General features: G+C 41.6%; 2 protein-coding genes across 2 annotated transcripts; one reads left to right on the top strand and one right to left on the bottom strand.

Annotated features, from left to right (window-relative positions):
* The first annotated feature begins 2371 nt into the window (after positions 1–2371).
* On the top strand, positions 2372–6691 carry LOC136550559 (xylose isomerase). Its single transcript, XM_066542165.1, has 21 exons — positions 2372–2528; positions 2651–2747; positions 2841–2951; positions 3045–3119; positions 3237–3366; positions 3472–3563; positions 4120–4170; positions 4269–4348; positions 4454–4508; positions 4586–4687; positions 4776–4827; positions 4941–4986; positions 5060–5115; positions 5248–5299; positions 5369–5448; positions 5601–5671; positions 5772–5812; positions 5894–5993; positions 6074–6145; positions 6235–6312; positions 6444–6691. Exons 2-21 carry the CDS (start codon positions 2679–2681, stop codon positions 6477–6479), a joined length of 1449 nt encoding a protein of 482 aa, XP_066398262.1. The 5' UTR covers positions 2372–2528; positions 2651–2678; the 3' UTR covers positions 6480–6691.
* Positions 6692–7338: 647 nt separating this feature from the next.
* On the bottom strand, positions 7339–19962 carry LOC136550558 (DNA polymerase zeta catalytic subunit). Its single transcript, XM_066542164.1, is given in 25 exon segments — positions 7339–7712; positions 8159–8830; positions 8933–9236; positions 9313–9518; positions 9700–9807; positions 10139–10194; positions 10267–10414; positions 10716–10862; positions 10959–11535; positions 12090–12235; positions 12531–12832; positions 12928–13170; positions 14120–14401; positions 14404–15016; positions 15481–15906; positions 15989–16080; positions 16157–16328; positions 16698–16802; positions 16894–16962; positions 17674–17716; positions 18090–18196; positions 18268–18317; positions 18836–18893; positions 19554–19636; positions 19728–19962. Coding segments are annotated over 25 exon segments (5319 nt in total). The 5' UTR covers positions 19864–19962; the 3' UTR covers positions 7339–7538.
* Positions 19963–21579: the final 1617 nt, after the last annotated feature.

Here is a 21579-nt window from a genome sequence, read left to right as displayed (position 1 = left end):
GCAGCCGATCCACATAGGCGCCATGACAGCGCTCGATCGATCCGACGGTGAGAAGCAACAGGGAGAGGGAGGGAGGGAGGGAAAGAAGGAGGGGAACACAGGGGGCGCGTGCGCGCGAGAGAGATGAAAGACGACGCGGAAGCAACAATGCGGCGGCTCTGCGTGAGAGAAATAGAGAACCTGGCGACGGCAAGAGACTGAAGAGATAATAGCCATCCACCCTGTTCGTTGGTCGATGCTGGCGCTAGTTTAGGCTGGCTGATGCTGGTTTTTTTGAGAGAAAAACACTGTTGGCTGGTTGGATAAGCCTACTGAAACCCACCAGCGAACAGGGTGATCACCCGTGAATGGTCTGTTTTACCCCTACAGGCTGCAACAACGATTCGTTCGTTCGCCCATGACTTGCAGCAGCAGCTCCCGCCACCGCACGCACACAGCCACGCAGTGACGCTCTGCTCCTTCCGTCGCGCTACCAAGCCGAGCCATCTCCGCATCGCCATCAGAGAGGTGATTCTGGCAAGCCGAGGCGATTCCAGCGCGGCCGCAAGTGACGGGCAACGCCGGGAAAAGAGACGTGATACTCGTACCTCGCGCACGCGCACACGCACACGCACGCACCTTTGGAAGAGTACGCCACGCCACACCACACCGCACCATTGGGGTGTTCGGCAGCAAGGAAAAGTTGTTGTGCTGCAAACTTTGGCTGCGGCTACAGTGTTTTGCTGAGACAAAAAAAAAAGCGCAACTGCTGCAGCGGCAGCCACTGGAAGTTGATATCAAATAAGTATTACATGAGACATGTTTTGGTAGGCATGATACTTTTTTCTCTCTATATTTAGTTAAACTCTAGATACTTTAATAAGATAATATATGGAATAATAATATTTTTAAGATGAATATAGTATTAGTAGTAAGAGTCCATCTGTCTCTGAATAAATAGATTCTTAGAGTTGTCTTGAGGCAAACTTTCTGAACTTTAATCAAATTTCTAGAAAAAATAACATCAAGATTTATGACATCAAATTAGTATTATTAGATATACCACACAGTATATTTTCTTAATATGCTTATTTTATGCCATAGATATTATTACTCTCTTCTATAAAGTTAGTTAAATTTAAAATAATTTGACTTACACGGTTTCTAGGAATTAATTTTGTTTGAAACGGACAGAGTAGTTTTTATTATAGTACAGTGGTGATCAACACTCCTCATCTCTCGGCACACCTCTCAATGATGGATCAGGTCGGTGCCTACCGCTGCCATGCACCAATGTCTTTCACGAGATGCATGGTCTCGATGACGCGTTAGCGTCTCGTGAACGAACGAAACATCGCGTGCTGTTTGGTTCGTACGGTAGTAACGTAAATGGAAATAAAAAATAGTTCAAATGGTCCATAGCTTTAATTCTATTCCATTTGCGTTACCGCTGCTATAACCAACACAGCTCGATGATTTGCGTTACGGGAGTAATCGCTAGTTAGATAAAAATTAGTCTTAATTAGTTCTAGTGTATTTAAATAGGTGAGCTAATTTTTTAAACAAGACTTTAACTAGATGTTAAACAACTAGCTAGACAATCATAACTAATTTAGACTATTTTTTAGCATAAAACTAGTAACCAGCAGCCATGTGTATCAAACATGTTTTAATTAATGTTAAACTAGTATTATACGGACAAAACAGGCAGGACTATTTTATGTTTCACCTAAACCCCAAACATTAAGATAGTTTTCACACGCAGGTGACGCAGGTGCAATACCCGTTTTCTTGCCGTGAGATCCATATATTTTCCTCCTGGCTAAAAAGAATAGCCTCACCCTCCCGTCGTGCCTAGTGCCTTATCTCCATCTCCTCTCCTGTCCGTCCTAATCGGCAATCATCTCCTCTCCGTTATGAAGGGCTCACGAGGGGAGAGCAAAACTCATCATTCAATCAAGGGCCTCTCTGGTCCATTAGCACTAAAAACTAACTAGCTAATAACTAATAATTTTTAGCGACTGTTTACCAGCTAATTGGTTGTTTTATAATGAGTTGGAGGTGCATATAAACTATTAGCAACTTTAGATCTACCAGTGAAGCTAATAATTAGCACATCTATTTGAAATCTCCTTGAACTAATTTTAGCAGCTAATTTTTAGTCATAATGGATAAGACATTTTGCCATAAAAAGAACAGAAACAGCTAATTTGCCGATCACCGAAACAGGCACGGTGAAATGCAAAACTGTTTTTTTTTTAAAAAACAAAACAAAACAAAGAATCGAAGTAGGTAGATAAGATGCATTTCAGGAATTCAGTTGGAAAAAGATTCCAGTAATTTTCTATTATATATTATTATTATTATATATATATATAAGCACAGATCGCCCCCCGAGCCGCGCCTCATCTGTTCAACTACCATCCGAGTTCGCAGCAGCACTCTCCTCAGTGGAGTCCAGGTCCAGCAACCCTCTTCGTCATCGTCGTTATCCCATCCCCGGGGATTGGCGGCGTGGGGGCATCTATCGGTCTTCTGGAGATTGCCTGGTAGGAATCCCTTACTGTGCTTAGACGGGCCGTTCAATTCCATTTCTCTTCCTCCCGCGTTTCATCCCGTTCGTCGCGCCGTTCAATTCTCTTCCTCGATTTGTTTGCTGCGCTTTCTCCAGGTGGTGCGTTTTCTGATCTAAGCCCGGCATGAAGGGCTCAGAGCGTTTGCTGCTGCTGCTGCTGCTGGTGGCATCATCGTCGTTACTGTCCGCCGTGGTCAGTCGCTACTGCCCTTTTTACTCTCTGATCTGATAATCATGATGGTAGTGACGTTGGGGTTCTGATCTTGGTTCGGCCGCTCTATGTCAGATTGCTGCGCAGCAGACTTGCCCTGCCGACATCGACAGCAAATGCGATGGCGGCTTCTCTGATGATTGGGAGGGGGAGTTCTTCCCCGGCGTCCCGAAAATCAAGTATGAGGTGAGGCCACGAAAACCCACATTCTTCAATCAGATTGTGAGGCTGTTGTGAACCCAACCATTGTTCCTTGAACAATTGATGATTGTGCTGCAGGGTCCAACCAGCAAGAACCCTCTTGCTTATAAGTGGTATAATAAGGAGGAAGTGATTCTCGGGAAGAAGATGAAGGTATGATAACTGAACCCAATGTTCAGTTTTCTCTATACCCCTTTTTTACACTGTAAAGTCAAACCTTTGCACCCTGTGGGATAAAGTCAACATTTATGCTTATTTTGTTGCTATTAGGATTGGATGCGCTTCAGTGTTGCATTCTGGCACACATTCCGTGGTACTGGCGCCGATCCTTTTGGTGCCCCTACAAAGGTTTGGCCTTGGGAGGATGGCACCAATTCATTGGCCATGGCTAAGAGAAGAAGTATGATGATCACCTGACCTAACTTTGTGTTTAGTTCCAGCCTTTTGGGTTATGTTTCGGTCTGTTTGTTGGAAGAACTAACTTTTGTTTCAACCGGTATTGCAGTGAGAGCTCACTTTGAGTTCATGGAGAAGCTGGGAGTTGACAAATGGTGCTTCCATGATAGGGATATTGCCCCGGATGGGAAAACTCTTGAAGTATGTCATTCAGTTGTGTTGTATACTTCTGTTAACACATGAACTCAAAAGTATAATCAGCATGGTCTGTTATTGTTATCACGGAAGCTTTTTTCAATATGCAGCCTTACAATTGGTTCAGTAGTTGTGTCCATCAGTTATGTTTCATGTGTGTTAACAGTTAATCAAAGTGGTAGAGTTATCTAGGGTACTGTTTTTAAGATGCAACCACCTTAGAAATTACATTTGGTTTGGTGGTTCTGGGTACTACTATCAATTTATTATGGGATGCTATCGATTATCTATGGGATGGGGCTGTATGTTGAGCATAGGAATATGATTCCTGATGTGTTCCAGCTATCTTGTGCTCACCGAAGGATTCATTTTGATTATCTGTTTCATTCACACCCAACCAATTAGGTATAGGAAGCTCTAACTCATTTGTGCAGCAAACATTTCATCTCCTGTTAGATATAGATACTTTTAAAGATGAAGTGTTGTAATTGTAACAGCTCACGACTTTGGTTCAGTAACATGTTTGTCAGAAATTTCCTAAGACTGTTATCTCACATTGCAGGAAACAAATGCTAACTTGGATGAGATAGTTGAGCTGGCAAAGCAGCTCCAGGTTAGTGTAACCTTAAATTGCTGACACATAGGTGTACACCACTGTTTTGCATTATCCTGTTTGCTCAATTTTTTTTATTTCATTTAAATTACATTTAGGGTGAGACCAATATCAAGCCATTGTGGGGTACCGCACAGCTCTTTATGCATCCACGTTACATGCATGGAGCTGCTACTAGGTTGGTATCTTGGATTATCCGTTTTGTTTGTTATAATTTATATAAACAAAGTTATGGACTCAGAGTATGACTAGAGATTTATAGCACTCTTCATTAATATTGCAGCCCAGAGGTTAAAGTATATGCTTATGCGGCTGCACAAGTTAAGAAAGCTTTGGAGGTGGGTTATCTGTGATCATCATGATTGGTCCTCCTTCAGTTTGCCCAATTCTTGATTTGACTTTTATCTCCTTACAGGTCACTCACTACCTAGGTGGTGAAAACTATGTGTTTTGGGGTGGAAGAGAGGGTTACCAAACTCTTCTGAATACTGATATGAAGAGAGAACTTGACCATCTGGTATGAGTGGACCCTATTTGCTGATTCCTTTGTGTCTCTGCTTTACTTTGTGGCACAAATTATTTGATCATTTGTTGGATTTGTCCAGGCTAACTTTCTTCAAGCTGCTGTTGACTACAAGAAGAAGATCGGATTCAACGGTAATTCAGTCCTGTTTCTTTATGATTACCTGTTCCAATGTCCGTAACTTTGACATAGTGCATTGTCTTTACTATGTCAATTTGGTGATAGAACTGAGATTTTGTTATTTCAGGAACACTGTTGATAGAGCCTAAACCGCAGGAACCTACAAAACACCAGTAAGCTTCTCAGGAATGAATTAGCAAAATATCCTACAGGATTCAGAAGCATTGATCTTTGTTTCTCTGACAGGTATGACTGGGATGTTGCAACTACGTTTGCTTTTCTACAGAAGTATGGTCTTACAGGTAATATAAGTTTCGTATTTTCAGGATGTGCATACATAATACATTGTCAGCAATTTTTTGCGGTGAAGCTTGTGTGAATTTATCCTTCTGTTCTGAGAGTAACCCCTTTTTTTTCTGTATCACATGACACAGGAGAGTTCAAGATTAATGTTGAGTGCAACCATGCTACTCTATCTGGACATAGGTAACTTTTTTTTTGCTTGCCTAACTTCAGTTGTATAATAGCTTAAAGAACTGCATGTTAAACTTGCAGCTGCCATCATGAACTTGAGACTGCACGGATTAATGGGCTGCTTGGAAATATTGATGCAAACACTGGTGATCCTCAAGTTGGTATGTGTTGCTGTTGTGTATAGCTCCTTTGGTTGTTTAATTTAATAAGCATATGGCCCGATAATATTATTTGTGTTACACTGGTCACTGGAAGCAGAAAAGAAATAAAAGAATGAGGCATGCATAGTAACTTACCTTACCGTTATGGACAGGTTGGGACACAGATCAGTTCATGACAGACATTGCAGAGGCTACCTTGGTTATGTCGAGTGTAGTTAAGAATGTGAGTGGCATGAATCAGCTCTCTCCCCTTTTACTCAAATTAGCAGTTGCCTGTCTACTGCCTGGTTGCACTCATAAATTGCTGCATTTTTGTTTATCAGGGTGGACTTGCACCTGGTGGTTTCAACTTTGATGCCAAATTGTCAGTCCCTGTTGTCATATGTTTCTTGTTCTTTGAAAAAAAATGGAATTGAACCAACATGGAATTCTTTTATGATAACAGGCGGAGGGAAAGTACTGATGTTGAGGACATGTTTCTTGCTCATATCTCCGGAATGGACACCCTGGCTCGTGGCCTCCGCAACGTTGCCAAGCTGATTGAGGTAACTGAAAACACATTAAGACCTACTGAACTTTTCCCATGCAGGTTTTTAAACTGGAAGTTTTGTTTTTGTGATGTTAGGATGGTTCCCTAGATGATCTTGTCCGCAAGAGGTACCAGAGCTTTGACAGGGAGATTGGCGCCTTGATTGAGGTATGGCACTTTACCAAGTTTGGAGTTTGCCTGTGAAGCATTGGATTGGAATTGTGTAGGTTGTAACATTGCTCTATTGTTTCAAACAGGCTGGGAAAGGAGACTTTGAGACGCTAGAAAAGAAGGTTCTAGAGTGGGGTGAGCCCACTGTTCCATCCGGCAAGCAGGTAAAATGGGATTACAGTGTAGGCGTCCTCTCCACAGCGTACAGTAGTACCAACAAAACAAATATCTGTAAATATCTGTGCGCACTGATGATTGCCGATTACGTATATCATAATGTGCTTTCCTGATACAGGAACTGGCGGAGATTCTGTTCCAGTCTGCTCTATAGATGGTGCCATGTCCACAGCTCCAGGAATAAGCATAAGTGTGCGTCCTCCGAGCACGCCGTCGTCCTCACCACGGGAATGTTCTGGTTCCACGCGATGAACTATGTACAATACAGCATGGAACTGAAATAATTAGGATGTAACCTGTCCGAATTTCCAGAATTGCTACCTCCTTTGTTTAGAGTGGAATCAAACTGAAGTTGGTTAAAGCGTATCCTGCATTCCATCTTTGACGTGGTGATCGTGTTTGGTAGTCAAGGTTTCCTTGATGCTGTTTCATAATGTGGCAACGATGCTGCTGTTCAGTAGTACAGCAGAACACTGCTACAGAGCCCCTTCGCTCTTTAGGCCCTGTTTAGAACAAATTAGTATGGCCACGCTTCAATTTGAAGCTAGATTCCTTGATAAGCTAGCTTCCCTAAGAAGCAGAAAGCAAAAGTATACCGTTTGGAGACTTATCGTCATGTTCATTTGGGCTTGTTTGGTTGATAAGCGCTGAAAGTACTGTTGACTGATTTGGTGTGAGAGAAAAATATCGTTCATTGGCTGAAAAAGTACGACTTATAAGTCAAACAAGCCTAAGCGAACAGGGTGATGACTCAGCTTCTTTTCACCTCTCAAAGTCATGTGCCAAGCTATGTGACGTCACAAGCACTTGGTATGTGTGAGCTCCGAACTTGGGGAAATTTGAACGGCCACTTGTAGTTCACTGGAGAAAAATGAATAGATCCAAATCGTATAAGTGGCATCTCCCTCTGGTGTCGTTAATTACGTTTTACACAGTAATCACTTCAAGTTAGTTTTGCCTTGTCCGTTTGTCCCCTTCTATCCACTTAAACTGAACAGCGAGTGACACGGTGGTACATCATACATGGTATATTCTATTTCCTCAGTAGTCAGCACATGTTGTACACATTATACATGGTATGTACTATTTCCTCAGTAGTCAGTACATGTTCTACAATGTACATACAACAACTATACACATGTGTGATGTACAGGTTACAGATTTCACGATTTACACGGTTGGACAGAGAAACGCAGCCTCAAAAATGTTCTCCTCAAAAGAGTTCAGCGCAGCAGAAAGGGTAATACCCAGCTTCTCCTGCAGATTCTGAGACGACTCCCAGCTCCCTCTGAACTTTCCTCCGTTCATAGAAGACTGGGCATGCCAGGGAAATACACTTGACGCCACTTTCAACAATCCAGTCTGCACCGCCACAGTGGCCACATATCTGGACAAAGTTCAAAGCTTTACAGTCAGCTCATCTTAACAACTAAGATCAAGACTATGTGTGTTTATATGCACAAAAAGTTGAAACGTGAAATACTGCAACAGTTGCTCAACCACAAGTCAGGCACGCTAAAGGAAACACTAGAAGTCAGGTTCACAGATATTTTGACACTAATTCTTGTTGCAAACAGTTAGCAATCCATTTAGAGACTAGCATGTGCTGCTGTAATTGAGTGTAAATGATACTCCAATATTTCACCAGATGACTAATTTGCTTAGCATAATTCAGGCAAAACTATGTAAACACAAATCAACGGAAGCTAGGCACTTTGGTTTAGCCTCAAGATTCTCCAGCTTTTGTGTCAGAGTGGAGTAAAATCTGTAAATATGAGTGTAAAATACACAAATATGAAATATGCTTAACATGATCCAAGCAAAACGACTTACAGCAGCGAGATGTTGGATTTCTCGCTCCAACTTTGAAGTTCTGCCAGCAACTATTGTGGCAACAACAGCTTCGTTTTTCAAGCAATTGTTGCAGAAGGTCTCTGATCCTTGAATTATATCACCACAAATTGAACAGTGGCTTGACATGTAGTATGTATCTATTCTGCCTCCTTTGCCTAAGGCTTTATTATTCAATCCTAATCGGATGAAACTGCCATCACGAGAAAATGAACCATGACCAGCAGCAGACTGGCGTTTCGCAAGAGTTGGTCGTATGGGGCGAGGCATCTCATTAAACCACTTATTCAGGTCAGCACCAAGAAGTCCAAAAACACGCTGTAGTGCAGGGATAATCTGCTTAGTTATGTAATATTGTTCATTTAATCTATAAGGGGAGCCAACTTCTAGCAGGCCATAAGGATCAATAACCATGTCGGCAAGACGAGCCCCTGGTTCCCCATGGATTACAACATATGGCACTCTCTCTCCATACCGAGGCTCTGCCCTTGGGTCAGATAACATAGCTTTTGTTGCAACAATTGCTGCAGGGGGCAGAGTGGAAGCCCTAGCACTGTAAGTACCTAAACGGACCTCCTTCGCAAAAATGAAATCTTGAATAGACACTTTTCCTGATAATATGCGTGTCCACTGACGCTCCAAATATGTCCTGACCTGCAATGGTAGAAGAATGTCAAAGCTATACACTCGACAAAAAACAATAATAAAAACAAGGAAAATGGTCCTTACAAGAAGAGACTAAGTAATACCCCTTACTTTGGTCAAATCCTGTTCTTCAAACATTGTTCTGATAGACCGTTCCAAAATCTTTGCAACTGCTGGGCATGTATCTCTCCGAACTGTTTCTATCCCCTTCGCATCAAAGATTGGCTCATTCTGTTCAGGACTCTCGTAGCTATAGCCAACATATCTCTTCTTTGTAAGAAGAAAGCATGGCTGATACACTTTCTCAAACTTCAATGTGACTGGATCAGGATTCATTGCAGTTATTGATGAGGCGATCTCCTTTCCTATTCTGAATGCTTCTTCCCTAGAACGCCCTTTTAGGAGAACAAACATACTACAATAGAAACAGATGTATAAGTATAGTATGACTACATTATACTCCAAAGAGAAAACAAGAAACACAATAATACCTGTCAGTATCACCATACACGACCCTAGCTTTCCACAAAGGATGCTGGTTGACAAATGATATTGCTGTTTCAAGTGTTCTACGGCCACATTGAACAATGCTGTCTGCAAGCTCTGCACAAGGCATCCGACCACTGAATCCAGCAGCTGTGTAGCCATATGTTACATTAGCTATCAGCTTCAAAGCAAGCTGCCGTGCATTGAATATCTGCAAACAAATTAATTATTTATAATTAAAACTGAAAAACAAATGCTGCAAAAGGGAAAGCAAGAGGACTGCCTAAGCACAGCACTGACGAAATGACTATGGTACCATAGTACAATCACATTATCCAGAAGAGATTCAGGCATTTCACATGATGTTCAAAACTTGGTTTAGAAGTGAATACCCTGTGAAGAACTTGCTGTGATGGACTCAACTTTTTCATTGCTTGTTTCACCATAATTCTCGTTGACAATATCTCCTCTAGAAGGCGAGGAAGTACACCTTTTCTTATCTGCAGAATACCATTGAGATTGTTCTGGAAAGGTCAGTACTTACTAGGGGAACATAATGTGCAGCAATATATTGAATGTGCCAGGAGCCCAGGAATCACTAAACATGTAATGGTAAACAGTATTCTCAAGAATATAGCAAGTACTTCATCCGGATGGTAATCAAGGGCAATCACACAAGTCAATCTACCAACCACAGAGGTAATTAGGTAAAATGTAATATGGGAACAACTTTCTATGGGAGGTATATAGCTCATTCAGTTGGTACATCACATTTTTTCCACTTGTAATGTGAAAAACATCAGATATTGCTCAGAAAATTTAGAAAATCACCTCAGGTTGAACATACAGGACCCCATTTGGAGTAAGCAGCAGCTGATTTTTCAGATCTACAAGTGTATGTGGATCTGCTGAATATGAGCCGACACCAAGTACATTTGACTTTGATGGGAAAACTTTACCCAAGCATGTAGAATAACATAGGTTATATGCTATTATCATCGAAGGATAGAGGGACTGAAAATCCAATACAATAACTGGATCAGGGTAGAAGGCCGACTCTGGTTCCATTACAAGCGGCAAGCACTCCATGGCTGGCTGAGAAGCAACCTACAAAGTAGCACTGAAGCACATCAAGATGCTGGTAGTACTGGTAATTAACAGTTTAGCAGAAAAAATATCCTATTTTCGAGTTTTATGTGGTGTGGTGAATGACAAGCCTGTAGTTCTAAAGAAATCAATACCATTTCTAGCTAGCATAATGCAACATCAGCAGAATTTGATAAAATGAACAAGATTTGTCATAAACTCGTAATAACATTGTAGGTTCAGAATTGGGTACTCAGCAACTACAGTATATCTAAAGCAAAATACTGAAAATCCAAAATTGATAGGTGGCAAGAAAATGCACCTGTTGATTTCCAGGGGAAATTGCAAGGTAGTTCTGTGTATGAGCCAATCTCAGGAGCATAGATTCAACACGATACTGAGACCCTCGAGAAAGAACAGAAAAGAAATCAATACCAAATACACGAGCAAGTTCAGATGTTCGATTCACCTGCATGCCAGGTCAACATTAGGACAATCTAAAAGTTGAGGTATTCAGAAAAAAAAAAATACCAAGCAAGAATACCATGGAGGAAATTCAATTTACCAGGTCCAATTGATTCATTATTTCAAGGTTGATTCTAGCTCTATTGCTAACGTATTCTATGCATTGGTGTCTTCCTCGTCCAGGACCTGTTGCAAACCATCGGTTCAATATCCTGCCTGGTATCAGTGGTATCTTTCGCCTCAGTACTTCATCAGCTACAGCTTCAAGGGAGTAATTATTAAGCTTAACTTCTGCACGCATGAGACGCCATAAATTAAGCACAATTCTTCCACCAACATGTATACCACTCGCATGAGTATGGCTCCAATCATTCTCACTGACATCATCAATAATATCATCAGCAGAAGATGTTTCAGAAAGCACCTGACTAGAGTTATCAACTGGAATCTTAGGTGGATGATTCAACTCATGCGGTGGTGTTCTTGAAATTCTTTTCAGTAAGCCTATACCCAGATAAGCAGCTCTTTCAGCAAGAAATCCTAAAGATCCTAACTGAATCTCCCATCCAACTAGGATATCTGGATCAATTGAACATACTGCACTGATAAGATTGTTCAAAAGGTCCTTTTCTTCAGGGAAGACGTCTACATTACAGCCGGCAATACAATCCAGATTTCTGCATATACAAGAAAGAATTTTGAGACATTTGGGTCTATGAGCATGTAAGAAAAGAAAATATCACAAGCCAACACAAGGAAGCGCACACTGTTTCTGATCAAATCAAGAAATTCTACAATAGATCATTTAGTAACTTGGCTATATAAGGCAACATACATCAGTTTTTTTTTTAGATAAGGGAACAAAGTTCCAGCTCTACCATTCGGGAATGGTACACAGCTGACATCAGTTGCCATTGTCACCATCCTAGTCAGCCAATATGTCCTGTCAATCTCACTTGTCCATATTCTAAGGGAGTCAATCGTTTGACAGGGTTTGGCTGGTAACTGCCTAGAAGCCTCCAGCTCCTGGCTCCTGGCCAGAGTCTGGAAACTGAGTTTTGACACCCCAGTGACAACTGACATGTTAAATTTAGAAAGAAAATTGAAGATAGAAAGTAGCTGCCGTCTGAGATAAACTTCAAAGCCTCTGTGGATTTCTATCTAAAATCTAAGGGCACTTTAGTCTGACGACCCCAAAATGAAAAAGATCAAATACCAAGTGGCTTCAGACCTCCTATGTGATTTGACATTGTTGTCACGTATAAACACATGAAGGTCAACAGTATTGTCAGCATCATCTTCGATGGCCAAAGATACAGCATTAATGGCATCAAACCGTGGATCAGGACGCAGCTCTCCTCTGCTTTCTGTTAAAACCTGTTTACAGTGAAAAGAAGCTCGATATCAAGAAGTGCATTCTACTTTTGCTGATATCCCAAGCATTTAAAATATTTCTATTTAACAATTTGTCTATTTGTCATGAACAAATCAAACTTTCATGACTGATAAGTTTGTCCTTTAGTCTTTAGCAAGTCAAACTTTCATGACTGATAAGAAATAGAATTCTTCTTGGTTGGTCTGCAGTGAATAAACTATCCCACTGGATCCATCAATGAATGAAGAAAAGGCAGTATATTTATTGGGAACAGAAGAGAAAAGAATGAAGTAGAACCTCCATGCTAAGTATAGTCAGTTGTTGTCCACCGCCGATACTAGCAGGGTCACGAAATCCAATTTGACTGAGAGGAGTGAGCTTATCCTTCTCATTTCCAGCTGATATCTGAGAAAAATCATGCCATTCGTCCAAATGTTTGCTTTCTTTGTTAGATAGAGCTGATTCCATCACATCTCCGTGCACAACAATATTTTTTGCAGAATTCTCCTTAGTAAATCTGGTAGGAGAATTCCGTGATAAAGTAGAACTGTGTGCCTCTTCCTTATCAGCTGGGATTCCCTCATCATAGTTGGTATAACCTGAAACATATACAGAAACAAATGAAAATTAAGTTGTACAAGAAACTTTTTGTACCATAGTATGACAACAAAATTGTGCAGGAAATCTTGAATACCCGAGAAAATACTGGAACTAGATTGTTGGGTTAGCCAATGGCCCACAGCTCCTGCAGATGGCGGTGAAAGTGCATGTGTCAGCAAATATTGGGCTGATCCATCATTTTGGAAATGAGTTGGGACACCCAATACACCCCCTGTAAAGTCACTGCTTTCCATATGTTGAAATGATTCATTCTGCTTATTCTCCTCCATACTCTGATTGAAAAATGGAAGGAGATCAGCTACTCCCAATTTTTCAGCTGAAAAAGAAAGAACGAAATGTATATAAATGTATGGTGTGCCTTCGACATTATAGTATGAGGGATACTAGCATTCCAAGAGAGATTATGCAGTGGTAGAACAAGGCTCTGGTGATGTAACAGATTGATAAACAGGAGCACAGGGCACAACTACAAGTTCATATGTGCTAATATGGAATGCGAGCGTCCCATTGGATTTGGCTGACAGTCCAAGCTGCTCCCAAGGGGAAACAATAATTAGTTATCAAGATGTCCACAGACCTAAAGGCCTAGGACTTCTACCTCCAAGGAAACAATGAGGATGTTGCATAACGATGGTACCATAGGCATTACAATCTAATACACTTTTCTCCGCAAATTATATGGATAAAAATAATAACAGTCCTTGAGCTATAAGATGCTCCCTCTGGTTTGCAAATACTTGACGTTTTGGAAAGGTTTGAGTCAAACTTTTAAAACTTTGATTACAAATACTTTATAAAGTATTTAGTTTAGAAACTCGAAGATCATACGCCTAGATTTATCTTGAATAGCACTTTCATAAAAGCATAAGTTTGTTAGGATGTTGATTTATAGTCTAATAAAAATAGTGGTATCAAGGCATTACTCCCTCCATTTGAATACAAGGCATATATTTTGTTCATCAATACAAGGCTTATTTCATATCCCAAGGCAAAATTTGTGTGTCCTCCATATATACCCCAAATAACTACTTCACTTTAAACTTTTCATGCTTACATGCATGCATTTTTTATAATAATGGGGTGAACTGTAATCATCTTGAATGATTTCTCGGTATGTCAAGGTAAAATATGCTTTTTTTAAGGCAAAAACTGTGGGGGAGGTCCCCACAGCACGGTAAAATATGCTTTGGTCTATGTGCATTTAACAAAATGTGCTAATGTAGTATCATTCATTGAGATAACATAAAGATTTTTTGGGTACTTACATCCACGTTGCTCACAGCCTGAAGGGCTCTCCAAACCAGAACACGCATCATTCTTCAATGGAGGCTTCTGAAGAAATGCCATCCGTGTCAGTGCTAAGTTTGGGATATCACTTGTGAAATCATGAAACTTCAATCCCCCAGAATTCACAGTTTCACTCTCTTTATCCATGGTGCATGTTGCAGCTCCAGAACAACCAAACTCCAACTGCTCTCGACGAAAAGATCTCCTCCGCCTCATCAAATCCCTCACAGAATGACAAACTGAATCATGTACACCTAAAAACTAGAAGATTCTGTGTCAGTGCTGCCTATGGTATCATGATAGTCCTTATCAATTGTACTCTTGTTAGATGCACTTAAGTCCTTCTGTGATGGCATTGCACTGCATGAATCATCAGCATCTCCATGTTGCCGCTTTTTTCTGGAAAGAGGCAAAGAACCCCAGAGATGTTCAGTTCCTGCACGCTTACTGGCTGATTTTGAAGGATTCTTAGTAGATGTGTAACTTGGCAATACTACTGCTTTCCTAGTGACCTTACTTCTATCATATTCCTGGGAGACTTTTGGGTTCTCATCAGATGACCCATCAACCTGAGGAATAGTATTGCCCAGCGAAGCAGCAGAATTGGACTTCACAGAATCGAGGTAAGATGTATGTATGTTTGGTTCTTCTGCTGCCCTGACGGGGTCAACTGAATCAAGAATATCCTGACACTCCTGCTGAGAAGCGCTATCAAAATCCAAGTGAGCAGACTCCAAAGCAACTTCAATGGACTTCTTGGCAAATAAAGGGCTGAGGATGACTTCATTAATTAATTCATCGTCAGTTGTTGGTTCCTCTGCAGCTTGTGAAGAGGCCAACCAGCTTAAAAGTCCAAGAGCTTCAGCATCCACATGCTACAAAAGAGCAATTCCAAGGAGGCAAGGAGTTCAATTGATAAATAACAAAAGTAAATGCTTACGAAAGAGACACGTGATTCAACAAAGTGAAGATTTCAGGCCAACTAGAATAATAGGATCAGAAATGATAATCAAGTGTTGTATCATACTATCATGTAGCATCCAAACTTTTTGTTTTTTCGAGTTTCAAAGGTAGTTTCTTTTTGTCCTCCCTTCTTGTGCATCCCTTCTGGGGCTGCCCAGAGCAGGAGCAACAAGAACCAGGAACAGCAACCAAAACTTGTAAATCTTCAACTTATAAACAATTTATGTGACCTTCATAAGCTTGTAGGAAAAATTGGTTTGACCCTGTATATACTATTTGTTTTGCCTTTGTTTACAATAGAGAACAACTCAACAACTGCCTTGTGATTGGAAGCAAACCAGGACAATGTAACGAATATCTGAGGAGCGGGAACTACCTTTTCACCTTCATCAGATAACTGAGATAGTGTTCTTAGGGGTACAGATGAGGACACGGGATAGTCACTATTTCTCTCTGGAGATATAATCTGCATGTTTTGTTCTAATGACCCTGAGCAAAGACTTGCATTGGGTTTGTCATTTTGTACATCAGCAGAATTACCAACATCAAAATTACCACAGTAGTCATCCTGTGAGAATGTAACAGTCCCAATAATATCAGTCAATGATTTCAAGCACCTTTCTAGCCTTTCAGACTCTTCTATGGTAGAAACTTTGTGATGTGGCCCTTCTTGTGAAAATAACACAGAAAGGGCACTCTCATACTTAATACCATGAAGAAAATCTTTAAGAACTTCTTCCCTTAAAGGTCTACCCAGATAAGTAGATTTTGTTTCCTCCAACAGTCTTAATCGTTCCAGTTCCTGAACATAATAACATAGAGGTTTAACAGTTATTAACATTTCATAGCACATGTACACAAACAAAATAGAAAACAAAACATACCTCCCAAATTGCTACAAGTGACTGAACCATTTTTGTATCTTCTGTTGTTTGAGAAAGAGAAGTGTACATCTTATATTTCTCATTTAGGATACCTGAAGGTGAAACTGAAATTTATAATGCATCTTAAGGATATTACCAAACAATAGTGCTAGAATGTGATAGCCAGACCTTCTACTCTTGAATCAGCTTCAAGCATTGAAGAACTCTGTCGAATAGCGAAGCTCAAATTGGTTCCTCCCAAGTGATGCGAAGGGGCAGAACTGCCCATGATAGAAGAATGTGACACTGTTGAAGATATCCAAACTGTTGGACTTTTTATTTCTGCATTATCTGACTGTGCCTATCATTGTCACTCCAAAAGAAAAAATAAAGTTTTTAGTACAAACAAAGAATAAAGTCTGAACTCAAAATAAAATGAATATTACAACATAAACAAATAATCCCTCTGTCCAGAAAAGAATGCAGTTCTAGCATAGTACCAAGTCAAATCATCTAGAGTTTGACCAACTTTTTACAAACAAAGGATTAATATTTATTATACCAAATAAGTATCATTAGATTTGTCATGGAATATTTTTCATACTATGTATTACTCTTTGATAAACTTGACTAGAGTTTAGATAGTTTGACTAAGGACAGAACTAGAACTGCATTCTTTTCAAGATGGAGGTATAGTATATCTGAACTCTAATGCAGTAAAACAATCCACCTTCCTGCGAAGAGATGACTTAGGATGAAAATCATCTGGCAATGGAGGACGAAACTTGAAGTCTTTGACATGTATATGTCCCATTCCATACAAGTTGTAGTCAACCTATAAAACATAAATTCAACAGAAATAACCGTTAAATAAACAAACTTATAGTACCAGGTCACGCACTATGAAAAGAAAGCATTGTGCTTACCAAAAAGTGAAGAAGATATGGAATGTGAGATTCATAAGGCTGAAATGCTCTATTAGAAACAGCACCACTCTGAAATCAAATAGCTTTAAATCAGACCATGAAAGAGAATTTCAAAACTTTTTCACAATAAGATTTTCCATTGAAGGGCAAAGAAAAACACTAGCATGCTTCACTAATAATTAGCCAATAGTTTTGAACAAGAGGAAAATATTGTCATCCATGCTAGCATACACCACAGTAGCCATGTATGAGATTGTTGGAGAACAGAATTGATGGATTCATACCATGAAAGGTTAACAAACTCATGGGTTCACACCACACAAAATATAGGTACAAACTAAGGGCATGCTTTCAGGTCAAATAGTGAAGACCAGTGACACGAGATTGTTCACCACAAAGATACATGTTCCACTAGTCACTACTTCCCTTAAAGTGCATAAGTAATGGGAAAAGATCCGATGAGGTGGAAAGAACAATAATATGTAAAGATGGTTCACATATGCCTCCTTAAGCAAATACTCCCTCCATTCCAAATTATTTGGCTTTTTCTAGATACATTGCTTTTACTATGTATCTAGACATAATGTATAACTAAGTACATAGCAAAACTTATGTATCTAAAAAAAGCCAAAACGTCTTATAATTTAGAATGGAGGGAGTACTAAATAGCAAAAGCAAGTACTTTCTAAAAAGAAATAAGAAAAATGCAACACAAATCCATTCAGTTTGGACTTATTTAGGTCTCCAAAGACGAATGAATTTTCCAACATTACAACTTACCAACACAAGGGAAGCAGCTCGAGAAACTTCATGAGGGTAATATCTAGAGACTAAATCAAGGAAGTCAACTCAATTGCATAATGAAGTTTTATAATCAAAACACCACTCTATAAGGCTGCAGCCGTGATACCCCCAAAATTACATCAGCAATAGAGGATTTATGTGACACCATTTTGGTCTGGACAAGCAACACACTTATTACAATTCAAGAGGTGGACCAGATGACCAAAGCATTAACTCTAATCTCACACAATTTTCGTTGATTTGTTTGGTAATGAAACGGTGGAGCAAGCTATATTCAAAATTTCTAAATCTCCTCGATACGGGATAGAAAAAGATGTGACAAGTAATGTTGACTAGTATACACATTTGTAGAAGCAATGTTGGGTTTATGAAAATGAGTAAACAGTGGATACAGATAGATCTTCATAAAAAGCTCCTCGGACGAATGGTAGCCGTACAACTTCTTTGCTCTAACAAGGTTACATCCATGCACATGCTTCCGTTTTGATGGACCGCGAGCCTGCAATAAAACAATGATGCACACAAAAAGAGAAAGTACACAACATATAAAACAAGTGGACTCTAGAATACCTGCAAAGCTTTCTCAAGGTCACTCAAGAGACCAGTTATATATGAATCACCTAAAGAATAGATGAAAGGGATGTATTAATTAAACTAGTCAAGAATGGCATTCTTTGACAAGGTCCAGCACATGAAAACTAACATGTATGCTGTTGATAGGACAAATGTGCAGCTCCTTGATTGCTAGACATGGTTGCCTTTTCCCAATAAACAATTGGCAGATGTAGTACAGGCTACAGCAGCCAGGCCAAGTTAATAGTAAGATCTAGTCTACCTATGAGACACCTAAATATGCCATAAGTTAAGACGTCAAAATAAGTTATTTCAAATCATGTGTATTAAAAAAATATAAAAAAAAAACTACTTAAAATCTCGTGACTAGGCCATAAGAAACTCTCAGTAAGAATCTGCATGCAAATGGACACAATTGCAAGTTTCAGGTACCCTATCTAATAAATTTATAAACACCATATAGAATAAAACAAGAAACAATGTAACAAGTGGCATGAAAACATTAAAAAGCATAAGCGGTCTCCAATCTGTACAAGGGGTGCATATGTAACAAGCTACCAATCACCTTTTTCTAGATTATCGAGTAGCTCCTCCGGACAAGGTATATAAAAATATGGCAGCACCTGAACACCAAACAGAGAGTAGATATTTATTTACAAACTAGTTGAAACAATCAGGGACTGATGAAATAGCTTAAGACGAAATCATATGGAATATGTAGGTGGACAATTGAAGTATATATACTTCATACATTAGGGATTCCAAATACTAGAGGTGAGAACAGATCATCATCTGACAGTCAGGAGAGTCTGATTGCAAAGGAAAATAGTAACATACAGTAATCTTCAAATACAAAGAAACCTAGATGCCTCCATGGACATGAACTTGGCAGAACAAAACTGAAGTTATGCCTGAATTTCAGCCCAGGACGGCCATTCAGTGAAAAAGTTAGCAGGGAATGCATGGGCATTGAGCTGGAATTCTTAAGTTAGTACAGCTAATAAACAACCACCAATCTAAATCAACAAATGGAATGACCACGAGCTACTGATGGACCCAAACAACAGCATCCTAGACAGCCCAGTTTGGTGCGGTACAGAGAGCAAGTTCCCTCCAAATTTTCAAATTCAAATCCAAACAGGGGGGATCACACGCCCGAACCGTGCCACACATGCCCCGCGATGGAAGACGAGCACCGAAAGGCTCGGGGGCCAAAAACAAATGTGCAGAGACAGAGACAGGACGTTGGGAGAGAAGAAGCTGGGTGGTACGCAGTTACGCACCCGGTGGATGTGGAGGCAAGTCTTCTGGCCCGCGGGGGTGGAGCCGTAGATCCTGACCACCGGCACCTCCTCCACGCCGTCTCCTGCTCGGCAGCGAGTAAAATTCAGCGGGACACAGTGGAACGGTGGATGAAGGAGAGGAACGGTGGGGGCGGTGAGGGAAGGGGAGCGCACCGTGGAAGGGGCTGCGGGAGAAGCCGAAGCCCGGGAGGGGCGGCGCCATGTAGTAGTCGAGCGAGACGATGCGGACGCTGAGGATCGGGGAGGGCGTCCCCGGCGTGCAGGGCTCCGGCGACTGCGAGGACGACATGGCCGCCGGGGCGGGGGCGGGGGCGGGGACGCGTGTGCTTGCGTTGCGGGAGCGGTGCTGTCAGTGGGCTGACTCGAACACGGCGAGGCTCCTTCCGCAGCACACTACCGGTCGGTGGTGGACTGGACCGCGGATCTCTCTGTGGGCTGAGCTGGCGGATTGAGTAGGCCGCGGGTCCTGCCAGCGCGCGCTGGTGCTTGGACGACGAGTAGGGCCCTCGCTTTTGGCCATGTATCGGTTTGACTGTAGTACTGGGCCTGCGGGTCAGTCCAAACAAAAAGGTCACCGAGAGAGTGAAGTCTCGGATTCATGGCATGGCAGCGACACTGTCCACGTTTACACCATCCACATGACGCGTCACTGGCTCATCGGTGCACTGTTTCTTCAAGTAATCAACCAGCTGACTGCTGTCTGTATGTCACTTGTCACATGTACAGCTAGCGCGATCCGTCGAGGAGATAAATAAATATTTACGCGTGAGCAAGACGTTCTTCTTTCTCGATCGAACGAACTCGCTCGAGGTTACGTTCGAGATCGAGCGACGACAACGACCGCTACCAAGGCAGTTATCAAGTACTCACAGAGTCACTAGCGTAAAACTCGCGACGACACTGACGTGTTACACGTCGTCGTCGGTCGCACGCACCGATATTACTAACCGTACGCGTGTTCCAATGCCAAACGAAAGCACGTACACAGCCGCTCTGTGGGCTTTTTATTTTATTTCGATCGCGCATGGAACGAACGACATGCATGATGCATGCACTGCGGCAATTATTAACTTTCTTCTCGAACCATCCATCCACATATATAGCCAGCAGACACGTACGGTTCCAAGCTAGCTAGCTACTGGCCGGCCGGTATATATACGTATAAAGTATAACGAATAATTATGGAAACTACGTATAGTATAGTAGCTAGGAGTCCGTAGTAATCATGGCGTCGTGATTAGCAGGTCATCAGCTGCTGACCATATCCCGCGGGCCCCTGCACCTGCATGCAAGATCCTGGGAGGCAGCCGGCAGGGGCAGGGCAGGCACATGATCGAGACCGAGCCAGCCAAACACTAGTGGTTGCCCGACCTGCTCCACCGTTCCTATAGTCAGAGCCTTACAATATTGTAAGGGACGACGACTGGCCGGCTATCTACTGGAAAGCTCTCGCCTAGCTGGTCATGTCACCTCCCGAAAGCGACCTCGGACCTCTTCAGCATCACAAGCCTGACCACGTTTACGGCCGGCTACGGGCGTGCTTTGTTTTTGCTAGATACTGTTTCACATCGCCAAGCAAGACTAGTCGTCGGCGAGCCAAATTAGCTCTCCAGCCGCGGCAAAGAAGAAGCGCCAGAAGTAAAGAAGGGTCAGGCGGTGGCATTGCTCGACCAACCAAGCTCCAGCAGGGGCCCAGACGCTGCCTTCGGCGACGATGGCTCAGCTGGCCCCTCTGCTCTCGGCGTGCGCTTGGTCCCGTAGAAGGAAGTGCGGGCAAGGTTTATTTGCTCGCGCTCATCTCTTCCGTCCAGGAGTATAACGCGCTATGCCCAAAAATCCCAAATCGATGTTAGCTTATTTGAATTAGTATGTTCTTGACAACCTAAATTTGAAGTCCTCGACACTAGGAGCAACCTTGTCGTCATCGAATCCAAGCTCTAAACCATCAATCCGAGCGCAGTCTACCCTCTACGGCATCAAGCTTTTCCGCATGGAATCGATGAGC

This window comes from Miscanthus floridulus, chromosome 4 (assembly GCF_019320115.1).
Source record: "Miscanthus floridulus cultivar M001 chromosome 4, ASM1932011v1, whole genome shotgun sequence".
Classification (NCBI taxonomy): domain Eukaryota; kingdom Viridiplantae; phylum Streptophyta; class Magnoliopsida; order Poales; family Poaceae; genus Miscanthus; species Miscanthus floridulus.
Note: the sequence above shows the minus strand (reverse complement) of the source record. Positions and strands in the feature narration are given on the sequence as shown.

What these genes read in the sequence shown, in the direction of transcription:
- LOC136550559 (XM_066542165.1), top strand. Translation starts at nt 2,679, where the DNA reads ATGAAGGGCTCAGAGCGTTTGCTGCTGCTGCTGCTGCTGGTGGCATCA. An exon ending in ATGCATGGAGCTGCTACTAG is followed by an intron (nt 4,349 to 4,453) that starts GTTGGTATCTTG and finishes TTAATATTGCAG; the next exon opens with CCCAGAGGTTAAAGTATATG. An exon ending in TGTCGAGTGTAGTTAAGAAT is followed by an intron (nt 5,672 to 5,771) that starts GTGAGTGGCATG and finishes TTTGTTTATCAG; the next exon opens with GGTGGACTTGCACCTGGTGG.